Source organism: Nyctibius grandis, chromosome 4 (genome assembly GCF_013368605.1).
Source record: "Nyctibius grandis isolate bNycGra1 chromosome 4, bNycGra1.pri, whole genome shotgun sequence".
Classification (NCBI taxonomy): domain Eukaryota; kingdom Metazoa; phylum Chordata; class Aves; order Nyctibiiformes; family Nyctibiidae; genus Nyctibius; species Nyctibius grandis.
The window spans coordinates 48,052,964-48,067,515 of NC_090661.1; the positions used below are offsets into that span (position 1 = coordinate 48,052,964).

At 41.8% G+C, this 14,552-nt stretch overlaps 1 protein-coding gene across 3 annotated transcripts in view; it reads right to left on the bottom strand.

Moving 5' to 3' along the window:
- The window catches only part of POMT2 (protein O-mannosyltransferase 2), a 31,701-nt gene continuing 17,149 nt past the window's right edge, over nt 1-14,552 (bottom strand). For all 3 annotated transcript variants that reach the window (XM_068399377.1, XM_068399378.1, XM_068399379.1), the window contains 10 exons: nt 14,111-14,189; nt 13,209-13,360; nt 11,414-11,505; nt 10,239-10,315; nt 9,019-9,090; nt 8,745-8,804; nt 8,427-8,532; nt 6,402-6,542; nt 5,685-5,799; nt 1-5,104 (listed from right to left, as the gene is read on the bottom strand). In XM_068399377.1, the coding sequence (XP_068255478.1) occupies nt 4,999-5,104; nt 5,685-5,799; nt 6,402-6,542; nt 8,427-8,532; nt 8,745-8,804; nt 9,019-9,090; nt 10,239-10,315; nt 11,414-11,505; nt 13,209-13,360; nt 14,111-14,189 (1,000 nt within the window). In that variant the 3' untranslated portion in view covers nt 1-4,998. The remainder of the gene's footprint in view (nt 5,105-5,684; nt 5,800-6,401; nt 6,543-8,426; nt 8,533-8,744; nt 8,805-9,018; nt 9,091-10,238; nt 10,316-11,413; nt 11,506-13,208; nt 13,361-14,110; nt 14,190-14,552) is intronic.

Below are 14,552 nucleotides of genomic sequence, written 5' to 3' on the forward strand. Positions count from 1 at the left end.
CAAAGAGAATGCTTGAAAGCAGAGGTATTTATTAAAAAATTAAATTCCAAATTCTACCTCATTTTCCATTATCTCCTGTACAAAATACATTTATAGCTCAAGGGCACATTCTCCCATCCACGCTGTATGGTGCAGTAATTACTCCTTAGTTAGAAGACATTCAGTTCATGGACATATGCACGCACGCGCACGCACACACACACACGCAGCCTTAGTAAGAAAGGTGCAGAATATAGGACAGAATTACAAAAAACCCCTCTCACTGATGCTCCAAACTCTTGCTCAGTCAGGGGCAAGTTCTCCAAGGATGGCTCTAAACAGCACCTCTTGTAAAACACAATAAACTCACTTGGCAAAGTTTTAGGACCAATTACAAATTCAGTAGGAGTGGTTTCTGTGCTAGTATGTCCCCTACCTTAGATATTATTTGTGACAATCATAGCCCTTGACATTCAAGCAAAGAGCATAAGGGAGTTCAAAAAGTAAAGCAACTCACAACCAACCACACACCCAAGGTCTTAGTACTTTAAAGAAGACAGAGACCATTTTCAGTCCTGACTGCTGGCAGCCCGCAGCCCTCCAAATACAGCACGTGTGCTATGGAGGTGGTGTTCTTATCCTCAGCCTTCCTTTCACAGCAGGAAAGAGCCTTGTAACAGTCCACACATTTTTGCTTTCATGACACACACTTGCCAATGTGTGGGGTCACATGCTGTAAAGGGGAAAAATAATCTTACCTACATTGCCCAGCTGGCAGAGGCACAGGGCACCACTAAGAAGATTTTCACATTGCCAGCAGGATCCTGAGAGGAGGAAACAGTGTTATAAGGGTACTTGTGTGCAGAGTGCCAACCCAGAGGGTAAGTCACACAGGCACGGCCTCTGGAAGGCAGGCTGCTAAGCACGGCAACAGAGAATTTTAGGTAAATGCCTGTATTTCCATGTTGACAGCTGGTTCACTCTCAAGTCCCTTGAAAACAATTCTCAGAGGGATACAGGAGGGAACTGTCAAATAACACATTTGTTTACCTTTCCATAACAAAGTTCTGGTTTTGCTCTCAGTGCATGTGACAGGTATTCATCCACTCACAACACTATGAGGTGTCCTGTTCTACCCCTTGTTCAGGCACCATAAGAAACAGATGCATAGCCTAAAAACTGGAGGAGAAGCAAAGGCATGTCCTGTACTTTGGGCATACTTGAAGAAGCGGAAGGAAGTAAGTAGACAGAAAAAGGTAGATCCTGTCAATGCCCTTTGTGCATCAATAAGCCCTTCCAATCAAGATGCAAAAAGAAAACTCTCTGCAGATGAGAGACTGGTGGTGGCTCTCCTGCCCACAGGGCTGTGAATGATGCTGGTAAGCAGTGCATGACACAAAAGCCCTCCAACTGGACCAAGGGCAACTTTGGCACAGGAATCTCCATTCAAATCCCCCTCCCAGTCACATCTGCATCTCATAGCATGAGTAGTCCAGTTCCTGGAAATAAGCCAGAGCCTGCTGCTGGAATAGGTGTGTGTACTTCGGTGTCCTGAAGTGACTCTTAACAGAAACCTTTTAAGATGGATGGATTGTCTAGGATGAAGCTAGATGAGCCTAGAGGCTTTTTATCTATCTTCCAAAGACTGAAGAGGTAAAAATAGAGTTCACACATAAAAAAGAATTTGAAGCAGGGAACGTGGCAGCCTGCAGCTTTTTATGATTTGAATCCACAGATACAGTTTGATGAAATACTTTGCCAGTGATAAAAGGACCCCTGTCAAGCAAAGTTCAAAGAGAGCAGCTGCTCCAGAGAAGGTCTTCTGGCCTCAAAAAGCACAATTAGCTATTTTCCACATGACTGGGGAAGAGGACTAATAAGCACTCCTCAAAATGAACCTGAACTCATTCCACAAGCACAAATGGGAAAACTGAAGTACCCAAATTCCATTCAGGAAGCAAAGAGTGCCCTGCACCCATTGCCTCATGTCTGCACCACTCAGACATTTTAAGTCAGTCAGTAAGGGAATCTCAATCATTGTATTTTATTGACCTCACAAAATACTAGTTACTATTATGTTCTAGCTATGGCCTGATAGGTTTTGTTTTGAGAAGCAAATATTGAAGGTCAAATTCTAACTAAAATAATTCTTCAGTATTTTCCCCCCTGAAAGAAAACTGAGCAACATCAATTTACACTTACTCAAAAACCCAACCCTTGGAAGGGTGCGGAGGAAATGTCTGCCCTCTAGTATTCAAACATAGCCCTTTTAATACTTTTAACTCCAGATTTAAAAAAAAAAAAAAAAATAAAATTATGCTGAAGGTTGCTCCCTCTTGTGGAATAGCTAGATTTTTTTCACTGTGTGCCTCCATCTCCTTACCAGCACACAAGGCCTAAGAAATAGATTAGTCTCGGTGCCAATCAAGTGCTCTCACAGGATCTCTGAAATGGCAGTCCTAAAGAAGAATAAACCTTTGTCTGTACTGGAACAGAAGCTGGGCTTGTGCACAGGAAGGTGCGATGGCAGCATGACATTTGCCACCTTCAGCTGACCAATCCCCAAACTCAGCCGCCAATCCCCACCCAAAAGGTTATTAGCAATAAAGGATAGAGGGACCCCGCCAAGGAACACACTGGCTCATCTTCCTCAGGCAGCTCCTACAAAGCTGACCCCTTCATAATAACTGAAGTAACTAAGGTTAATGAGTTGATCTTTGCTTTCCCACAGATTTAATTGGTGAATAAAGAGTGTTAGAAACTGTAATTCCAAAACACCCACAAGTTTCTTAGTTTTCTTTGTTGTTAGTGTTAAGGGCAAGTGTGTGATTCTACATGCTGGGAAAACCCCTACACTTTAAATCACAGCTTTTATCAGCTCTTCTGGCAAATCCTCCCTATGGCAATTTGGGACTACCTTAGGGAAAGCTCCCATTCAGGATAGCAAGGTATTAAGCTGATAATTTCATCAAAAGTAGAAGATGCTGAATCACATTGCTACAAAGGCAGCAGTGCACTGTCTGTCAGCCGTGTTACCAACCATTAACAATTTGCAGCTGCTGTCAAATCAAGCAGGATCTGAAGAAGTTTGCAGCCTTCTCCCTCATCCTTCTTGCCTATATATCACCTCTGTGAACCCCTGGCTCATGCAGGTGGGAGCACTTCCTGCAATAGCAAGTGGAAAAGCATCATCAAACCCAGTAGCTAATTAGCGCAATGACTTCCCACCATGTGTTACCAGCAGGTGATTAACTCAAAAGCTTTAGAATCAAAAGCATAGGTCCATATCATCTGAGTTACTGTCTATAGGAGTCAGCTTCTGCAGAGAGATGTGACACACCAAGCCAGAGCATTACAATAGCAAGCAGATGCCTTACTGAACAATGCTATGGATCTCTATTCAAGAGGAATGAAAGCAAGTCTGACTGGAGTCTCAGTCCCCCCCACAGAACAACTATGCTAACACAGCCCTTCTGTGTTGTAGGAAATACATTAGAATTCAAGGTTTGTTAAGAGAAATGAATGCACAATTCCTGTTTAAAGATGGACACACTCACCTGCTGCTCTCCCTGTACCTGTAATTTTGATGCAAGGCTGAGAAGCAGAGCAAGAACTCTGAAAAGAAAGGCTTATGTTCCTTGAAACATACACAGAAGAGTTTTGCAAATATTACTTATTCATACAGGAACACAGCTGGGGTCTAAGTGTCATTCACGTCGGATGCTACAAGGTAGCAACCTTGAACTGTGACAAGAAATTGAAATTGGATGAAGAGTAGGAGATGGAATAAAAGGAACATTTACAAAAATAGACCTAACAGAGGAGAAAGGAACCTGATAAATAGTATTCCGCTTTCTTGGAAGGGGTGGATTCAACATTCTATGGCTCCTGACACTTAGCAGACAAAGAATTTTTGCCTGGCCTCACATTTTCTTCAATACAGTAATTTGATGGTCAACCATCTATGAGAGGGAACTTGCTGGAATACAGCACGCAGATACCATGGCACTGACAGCCAGTTTTGCAGATGTGACTTTCATTAAGATGAAGCCTTCCCCCTAAAAGCACATGTACGGACACTGGAATAGCTGGGATCAAATCATGAATGACAGCTGTCTGTAAAATTCCCAAGATATCATTTCAGTGTCTAGGACACCCCCAAGAAACCAGTCTTCACAGCATACGGGGGCAGAAAATACATTGCCTGCTATTTCCACCATAATTTCCTTAGCAGTTTCAGACAGAACTGCAAAGAAGCTACAAAGTACTGAGCTGGAACAGTCTGGCTGTGAGCGCAGGCCTGCTAGGTGATTGTTATAAATGATTAAAGGTGACCAGAAAGCAAGGCAGTATACAGGGATAAACAATCTCTGTCTCCTCTGTCTGCAGAGGGCCTGGGAGACAGGCAAGGCACAGCAGCTCAGGAGATTTCAAGCAGACTCCTTTCAGACAAATTCTAAAAATTCAGGGTCAGAACAAAAGAACACAGACAGACAGGACAGGGTAGAATGGAGGTCTCGAGATACTTACATGAAGCTGTCAAAAACCTTGCCAGAAGAAAGGTTATTAATCATGATAGAAGTCCTAATGTCTCAGACGCTGTCTGGCTCTCAAACTGCAACGATGCTTAGATTACCAGAAGGAAGACACACATGCACGCGTGAACACGCAACTACACACAGCCTCCAACTTGTACTGGTCTGACTGCTGGAATGCCACTGCTATTTGACTGACACATATTGCTCAAAAGAATTGAGATTTAAGCAGCCAGTTGTCCAGAAATATGACTTAAGGAATCAGGACATGAGTCTTCTTAAGAGGACCTTCTCATGGTCACCCTCCGCATCCTCCAATGCAGGCAGTGCAAACAAATGCCAAAGCAACAGGGCTACTCTACCTAGAGCTCTCCAGAGAGGGCATTTTACAGTCACATGTATGTCTCCAAAGCACCAGAATCAGCCTGACATGCAGCAGATCTCATGCTTCTCATCCACTGTTCCCAGGCTCCCTTTGCTGGCTCTAGAACTCCCAGGAGTCCATCCACCGGAGCCCTGCCATGGGGCTGCCAGGGTCAGAGGCCATGGGTCCTATCATCCCGTAGGACAGAGGATGGAAGAGGTAGAAGCTGTAGAAAGAAACCAAACACCCATCAGGGACTGCACAGTTTTCTGTCTCAAGAACATTGCAGCAGATTAGTCCATACATATGGGACCTTTGTTTTCGGGCTGCTCTAAGCTCCACTGGGGACCTTCTAATCTCTGCTGAACATGATATATACATAGTACAGTGTTATCACAGGCGGTATTTTCTCTTAGTAAGCAACAGCTTTGGAGAAAAGCCAGCTGAGAAAACCTACAGCAATGAAGAATTTGCCTGTATTTGAGGGATGTGGCACAATCTGACATGGGGACTAGAATCAGAAACCACTGAGCTGTGGGGTTTGGAGGAGAACAGAGTTTTCACACTGTGTGCTGGGATAAGAGAAGGATTCCCTGCAATGGAAAGATGTTTTATAATGCATTACTGGGACACAGATGCTGAATCTAATCAAATTTGAGGGTTTAGGATTGGGCTTGATGATGTCTGACAAGTTCAGCAGAGAAGAGAGGCAGAGACAAAGGCTAAGGATAATTAACAGGCACTAAGGTTTCCATTGAGACAGTGACTGTTGCACATTCAGGAAAAGTTCAGCTTTCAGCACTCACCTGTACATGATGAGCAGAAATAGTGCCAGGAACCCCCCTCCATATGCTTTTCTAGCTGTAGTGCTGGGTGACAAGAACCCAACATAGAACTTTAGTAGTGTGTCCCAGGTGATTCCTAGGAGAAGGAAGAGGTAGAAGTCAGGAGCAATGCAGAGGCCAAAGAACAGAGCTGCTACGTTCAGCCATAGACTGGGTTGACAAAGCTCTGTTAACAACAGAAAACCTTGTCAATTTTTAAAGTTATTTACCTTGGTAACCTTCAGAACTACTGGGATTTTTTTGTATCAGCAGAAGGTTCTTTTTTCCTACCTTTCCATTTGAGTAAACGCAAAAGAGATCTGGGGTCCAGCTGGTACAAAATCACAGGAAAAACTACCAAGACTGAATTATAAACAGACATGACAGAAAAGTGGGGACAGCAAACAAAGGGAAGTAACTTGTATAAAAGCATATGTAAGAACAGTGACACAGCAGAGAATAGGAATCATGTCTCTGAATTTAAATGCCCTAAGCACTAGACATGACTGCCTCTTCAGGGTGGTAACAAAAAAAGACAATTTGGCACCGCAATCTGCTTTGTGAAAAACATTTTGAAATAGTCAATGTTTTCAAGCACATTGCACAAGCAAGCAGAAAAACTGTAAGAAAAAAAAATACTGTTTAGTCTGAAAACATTCAATTTAACAGAATTGTCTTCTCCCAGACTCTAGTACTTACCTGTCAACATGCTGGAAAAAAGCATGGCAGGAAAGTAGTGGTGAAAGTAGAGAACTCGGCCCATCATAAAAAAAGGGAGGTAATGAAGGAGCCAGCCCAGCATGACCTGCCCTCCACCATGTAGCACAACTCTGGACAGTTCTGGAACACAAATAAACAGACTTCAGCAGAGAAAAAGTCAACTACAGTTCCTATTTGCAAACCTTATCACAGTAAGTAAACTCAACAGGAATGATCTTTGCAGGAAGTCATGCACTGATCTGAAATTGCTCCAAGCCTCTGCAACACCCTAGCTGCGTTCTTTATGAACATACAAACACTTTTCAGGAGAACAGTTACCAGAAAAGATATGCAAAGGTGTCAGTCTCAAGGGACTGGCAGGAGGTTTGCCATGCTCTATATTAAGACCAAACTTGCAGTTTCTCAGGACATTCATCAGGCTAATTATGTCATTCCAGTTTCTGATGTTTTCTATTCTCTCTGCAACGAGACTACAAGCCATTGAGTCTCTTTGCCAGCCTTTCCTGGAAAGAAATGTTGCTTAGCTTTCAGAGCCTGGGAGGCGACTGAGAGCTCTGGTGTCTGCATGCAGCTTAGCCGATAACTTATTGTGTAATTGAATAGTTTCACATTACATTTTAGAATTCACTTTCCACAAAAGATCTAACAAATGAAGCAACCACTGATGCAAACTGGAATGGTCTAAGTATGACTTATTAGGGTTTGTGAAAAGCTCTACAACCTTGGCATCAGACATAATAAAGGATCATTGCATCTCTTGCATTTGTCATTTGCTTTTCATAAATATCAGGGAACATTTCTTATTTCAAAACACCATGCATACTACAGTAGTACAGAGCACATGCAGAACTTGAGAGCAGGGCATTGATCCAACTGGTCTGTCTCCCTTAGAGCCAATACAGGTAGCTCCTTGCAGTATTTTTGTTGAAGATCTGTCCTGTTCACTATTAAACTCTTTGAGATATGAAGCTCCCACTCTTTTCCTTGTGGACATTGCTCGATAACTTAAGCTCAGCGGTTTCCCACCCTTGGCGCACAAAGTCCTGCCATCCACACACTTTTAAGGTGCCTGCAAAAGGCATTTGTGAAAAGGAAGCCTATTATCAGTAACCTACATAGGGTACGTATCTCTACTAGAAAAAACATCTTCGAAGCCTGTAAAGCAGAACAAGCTAAAAAGCATGGGACCAGTAGATCTCTGCATCAGGAAGGTTTCCCTGACATATGTTTTATCACCTTCTCCTACTGATACGTCCAGATCAAATACAGTCTTTCCAACAGACAGGCGTCTGTCATTTCTGAGCCACAGTGATCAATGTAACTGATAGCAATTGTGGCCAACATCTTGACTCTTGGGCAGTTCATAAGCAACTCCCATGCTAGGTTGGGTGATCACCCACAGAGCAGAGCTGGCGTATGAGCTACTGACTAATCCAAGCCCTTGTCTCCTTCAAGAAAACAAGGCAGCAAAAGCCTACTGAGACTCATATCTTTGGATCAGCTTAAGATGCCAGCTTATACCCAGTCCAGCTCTGTACTCTACAGCAAAGGTGTGGGAAGACTTTTGAGGAGCCACTGATCACATCTCCTGCCTGTGAGTCACGTCCAGAGCTATTCTCTTTGGCTAAGCAGGTGTCTCAGGGCCCTTGCTGACTTGAGGATTTCCAATCAAGTCTTACTGGCTTAGGAAATCTGGCAACTCATCAGGAATGGTCAGTCATGCAAAAAGTGAGACTTATTAATCAGAGTAATTATTCCTAGTATGGAAGCCTTTGTTAACAGTCACGTTGTTCCGTGCTACACTTTCAAAGCACTATATAGTTTAGTGTGCTGTACATACAGCTACCTTGAGTGTATTTTGTTCAACTTCCAGGGTTTTAATATAATATAAAAAAAGATTTTTTTTTAATACAGGAGTCCCAAGATGAGCTTTCCTGTATCAGGAAAACAGGATGTTATAACAAGGATTCTGTAGTGCAAGAGGGATAGGAAGACTGACCTCACCTTCGAGTTCAGATGTCAGTTGGACACCTCTCTTCAGGATCACTGCAGTGGAAACTGCTATCAGAAGATATAACCCAATAGTGACCAGATTTAGCCACCAAATCACCTACATAGGAAAAGAAGAAAGATTTGGGACTTCAGGCTGGACATAGGAACACATAGGTGAGAGAAAATGAAAAGCTACGTGCAAGCATAAGAGTACAACAAGAGAGACAGTCCAAAAGAATGAGAAGAAAAAGAATCATTGTCGCTGGCAGAAGCAAGAGTAAGCTAAAATTTGCTAAAGACATTGGCTTGGAACCTCCCACTCCAACTTACCGGGTTTCCCAGCAAGTAAACCCGATAATCAGTCTCATTGACACCAGAAAAGCGCAGGCCCTGAGGAAACAGACCAGAAGGGAGTAAAATGGCTTTGCATCAATCCAGTTTGTATTTTGCACAGTGTCAAAGGTGAGAAAAATTCCCATCCATGTAGCTCAGGTGCTACAAAATAAAGCTGACAACATCTTCAATGCAATTAAGAGCTGCTATGCTTCAAGAAGCACAGCAAAAGCACTTGAAAACAGGAACGAAGGTGGATTGATCAATATACCTGGTAGTTGATGGGCCAGTGCCAAGGTTTGGATGTAACTTCATTTTCCTTTGGTTTGAGGCCACTGTTTCCCTACAGATAAGTCAAGATAAAATTTAAATGAGCAGGCAGTTATGCTGCAAAGCCTGCCCAGAAATGTCTAGGTACACAAATGTAGATGAATACTCTTCCTGAATAAAGGCTGTTTTCTGACTACATAAACACATCATCTTCCGGAGACGGCCACAATGAGGACAATGAATGTTTTAATATTACTGTGCAAGTGAAATGTTCTTTGGGTACCATTAGAGGCAGTATTCTCTCATTTCTCTTCAGCTTTTCTGTCACTGAGGATACATGTTGCATAAGCAAGACCTTTGTTCATTAACAGACTACTTCGAGAGGTTTTCCTCCACACTGAAATAAAAGCCTCAGAAAGATTATTTCCATGGAAACTCATGCAGGTGCTTCCTGACCTGAGACAGCATTATCACTGGTTGCCACGGTAATGCTTAGCATTAATAATAATTTGCTTGACTGCCTTCTTTCTTTTAAAAATCTGAGAAGAGCTTTACAAACAGTACCAAATAAAACCTTAGTCTCCCTTCTCAAAATAGTAACATCTTATTCTTCAGATGAAGGATTGAGGAGCTGCAAGCAGAAGGGCTGTGGCCAAGAGCACAAAGAACTATCACGGGGAAAGACCGCAAGATTAGTCCACCTTGAAAATATTAAATCCAGCTCTTTTTTTTTTTATATTCAGCGATGAATGGGGAAGAGGAAAGCAGAAAACACAGCACCTCGATGAATTAAAAAATTCAATCCAAACATTTATTGTTCTCTTAAGTGTCTGTTTAGCTAATTTTCCTGACCCTGATCACAGGAATATCCTCCTGCCTCACAAATATTAATTTAACTTTAAAACCTTCCAGTAGGGTAGGGAAAATTTCCAACTCTCCTTTACCAAAATGAATTTCAGCAGTGGAGGAATTACATAATTAGGCTGTAGCTAGGTCACACCAAGAGCAGAGCCAGGCATCAAGCCCAAGGCTTCCAAACTTTTGGAAGATTTAGTTGCAAGAGCACCCCTTTTTCTGACTATAAATTCAAGTAGGTTGCTGGGGCATGTAAATTCTGCCCTAGCTTGCAGCCATCACCCAGATATCTCAGAAAAGGCTATTTCTTTTTGATGCAAGAGAAAGGAAGAAGAAAATTATAATCTAGAATTAATTATATCCTACCCGGATCATAACCATGTGGGATTCTAGCAGAATTTCTGCAAAAGAGGGCTTCAAAACATCCAGGCTGATATTGGGCACTTTAGAAGAAGAGAGAAAAATAGATTAGAAGTCTGTATGGTTTAATTTTATTTGCCTCTTTCATAATAAACTAAACTCTCTCCTCCTGTAACAAGTCTGGTTCTAGCACCTCTTTTAACTCCCTACACAATTCATTCCTATTCTAAACACAGAGGCTTGCAGTCAAAAGTATCCCTCAGTGAATTTCACAACTGATGTACTCCTAGATTTCCTCCTTTACTTCCAGAAGCAAGAGAAATAGATAAAAGTCCATGAAATAAACAGATTTGCATTTCTAGCTAAAATTAGAGACATATTGTTCATAGGCTGCTGTTTATCTGTAAATGAACCATGAGCGTGGGAATGTAAAAAGCACTACAACAGAAGAGGAAATTCTACCAAGTCAACAGCCCAGGATTCCTCTCCTTTGGTTTGCATACAGTTACCCTGAGAGGATGAAGAACACTAGGTTTTTTAATAACTCAGAACTCAGCCCAAGTCATCTGCAATTCATGGGATCAAAATTGTATTGAATAATTCAGGCCAAATGAGGCTGTGACACATATCTAACTCCTGGATGAGGCTGCAAGGCCCATCTGTCAGTATTGGCAAACTTAGTTCTCTGTCACACTTCTATTCATTTCTTGATGTGCTGCAAAGTCATTATTTAGCATGTCCTCAGTAAGAGAAGGAAAAAATACACCAGAACAGAGTGGATCCTAGGTTTTTAAAAAAACCATTAAAGTATATATGACATACTCATATTGATGATAGTAATTCCCAATTAAACCAATGATGTTAAAAATAACAGCCTGTACTGCAGTGCCTATGAAACTTCACACTTTTGTTACCCATGAAGATCACAAAATCCTTAAAAAAGTATTTATACTCCCACTACACTTGAAGCATTATCACCAGCTTACAGTACAAATCGTGAAGTAAAAAAAGGCTACACATCTCTGAACAACTGGCCCAAGATTAGCAAGTTCCTGCTTCAGTAGGGAAGAACACACAAATTCCAAACACTGAATGCCAGTTCTTGCCATCTGATAGCTCATCCCTTCCTTTAACAGCAAGCCAAGATGCACTGTCAAAGGAAAAGGAAATAAATGACTTACACTTAGGGTTAATATGGTCTTCAAAGTTCCAGAGGGAACTGGGAGTCTCCTTCAGGTATGGTGTGCAGGTGACTTCCACTTGTTCCCAACCCCTGAAGAACAGTAGAACAGTTAGTCACCATGCTACAAAAGATCACTCAATATTCCCATTCATGTCTGATTTTTTTCCCCATTTAGCTTTATACTTCCCCATAACACCTACCATACCACTCAACCCCAGCAGCTACATACTTACACGCTCTTACATGCTCTAAGCACCAGGCAGAAATCAAAACAGATCTGTCAAGCAGCCAACATCAAAATTCTACCGAATATTTGAACCACATTTTCTACTTTGGGCATCGAAACTAAAAAACCTACATAAGGCCCACACATAAGCCGTGGGATTTTTGAAGATGATGCATATTGACAACTAGAAACTACTTCAAGTCAACCCTTACAGTCTCTCCAGAAGAAAACCACCATCATTAAAGTAAGTCAATCCATGCCTACAGTAACTGTATCACAGAAACAAAAGAATGACTTTAGAGGATCCCACCAACTGTTCATTTAGTCTGTCACCCTATTTCTAGCAGGTCACATCAAACACTTTGGGAGAAAGTGCATCAAACCCTGCAGTAATGTGACAGATTAATAAGGAATTTTCTATCAATCACCACTTTGCAGACTTAACTCCACTAATTAATTAATTCCATTAATTAATCACCACTTAATTCTCTGAAGGAGAGTGATCACTCCTCTTTAAATTCCTAAAAAAATACAAAAATCCAATATACTCTAACCATCCTTATTTGCAGTTAACAAGTATTTTCCCCCCCTCAGGTCTTAACGTAAACAATATTTTGTGGCAGTAACTTCCATTCACAGGGTAAGTTTGTGTTAGGGGAAAAAAATATATATATCCCCTTTCTTGAACACTGTTGACAGAGGCAGTGATTTATTTTTTTCAGAAACAATCACACTATTTACCCCTGAGCCCAGTTTTACTGGTAAAGTCTAAATGGCAGTTGCATTCCTGACCAGGCAGTCGCCAGAGGAATCTGCCTGCGCTCACTATGATTCAGCATCCACAGGATTCCTTAGAAACCCTTTTTACCGTAACACAGTGAAGGGAAGCCTCAGCGAGCAGTAACAGGCTGCTTTGGAAACGCACCGCGTGCTGCTTCAGGATCCATGTTAGCATCCCACACAGTACATCTCTGCAGATACAGCTGCTTGCTTGGCGTTAGCCTGGATGTCTCTGCATATATCTCGTTTTAATCATGAAGATATATAATCCAAGGACATATTAAATCACGACCCTTGCTAATAGCAGCTTGTTACCGTTGCCCTCGCTTCAGATGCTGCATGCAAAAATGGCAGGTCTTCCAATCTCAAAAGAAACTAATACCAATAAAAATAAATTTGGAGGATTGTGGTGTGGAACAGCACGAACTGCCCCAGGTTCTAGCAATTTTTGTGAATCCCAAAGATAAAATAAGCATTGATGAACATGTCTGTCATCCCCTCCTGGACTTATCAGATGACAAGATCTACGCACATGACACTCTTGGATTTCTTAGTAACAGACATTAATTTTCAGAGCTGTATACCTTCACTGTAACAGACTGCATAACCCTAACCCAGATCTCCCCCTCTGGTTATATTTTTAGTACCTGCTAGTTACTTTTTTATTCTTTTAAAGATAAAGAAATGGAAGAAATGTGGTTATTGCTTAGCTTAAAAGTACCATTGAGCAAAGGAACATATCAGCTCAAGGCCTTGCAGGGGTAGAGTCGGATTACAAGCTATTTACCATTTTGGCAGAGTCTTTCCAGAAGAGCCCAATATACACCCTGTGGCCACATGGGTTAGCCGGACCTGACTGCGTAGGACTTTGATGAGCTTCCCAGACTTTCTGCCCACCACTTCAATCCGCCAGAAATCATTGGAGTCTCCTGTTCCATTCTGTCATGTAAACATACCATAGGAGAAAAAAAAAACACCCAAAAAATGAAAAAAAAAAAAACCCCAAACCCAACCAGCTAAGAGACATACAGGACTGAAGCACTGCAAATAGAAGCTAAATAGCTAAACAAAGGAGCCCAGGTTACCCACACTCAGACTTCACAGAAGAGATTTCCCATCAGGAAGAGATGATTCTAGACATGAGCAACTACGCACAAATACATTTTTATCTCACCAGCCTCAAATATTTTTGCTTCCAATTCATACTTGACTGTGGCTCAGAGTTACATTTTAAAGGGGGGTAACTTGGCTGCTTCACAAAAGGGGTTTAGGCAACAGCCCCTTGCATTTGGAAATTCAGCCCTCAAAGCAGATTTCATTTTTGTGATTCAAAATTCTGTCATCATTCTGTCAAAAAAAGGCACTTGTCTATGAGACAAGGCCAAATACATAAAATAATGCTTGTCAGAGCAACTTCAAGGTTGCTCAGTTTGGCATTTCTGGAGTTGAACGCTGCCAAAGCTAGACTGGCAGTAAAAGCTTAAGTTATTTTCCTGTTTGTGTTAACATTAAATAGACCTTAAATATAAGATAAGCTATTTCATGCTAAATCAGTTTTTCCTCCAGTATGGTAGATGCACATTTATCACCTTGGCTAACAAACTAAAAAAGCAAGAATAAATCCCCTTGGCATGGGTATGAACTCTCCCCAAAAGAAGGAGCTTTTGTTTTATCTTGCCATTCACTTACTATTCCATAGCCAGTGACCTGAAAATGCTTCCTTGTCAGGGGAGCCTCATGCTGGTGACTGTGAAGATTTCTAGAAGTTCTGAAATGAAATTAAAAGTCAAACCTTGTTTTGTTTTTATGTCTCAGTCAATTTGTGATAAGAACTTCGGTTTGAGACATTCAGAGAGCTGCCAGCGCTTTGACCACTGAATTCCAGGCAAGGGCAGGGCAGGATGCAGCCTTAACAGCGACAGAGGCCACGGAGTGAAGCTGCTGCTTCCCACCACGCGACTCTGGGCTTATGGCACACTGGGCAGTGCTGGAAAAGGAGGACAGCATGAATAAATCCAGCCCTCAAGCTACAATTCACCACCTCCAAGTGGTAAAGACGTTGTTGGGTTTGGTCTTGGTTTTTTTTTTAAATGAAGAGTAAAGGTGGGACTAACAGTCCTGCTCTTGCAAG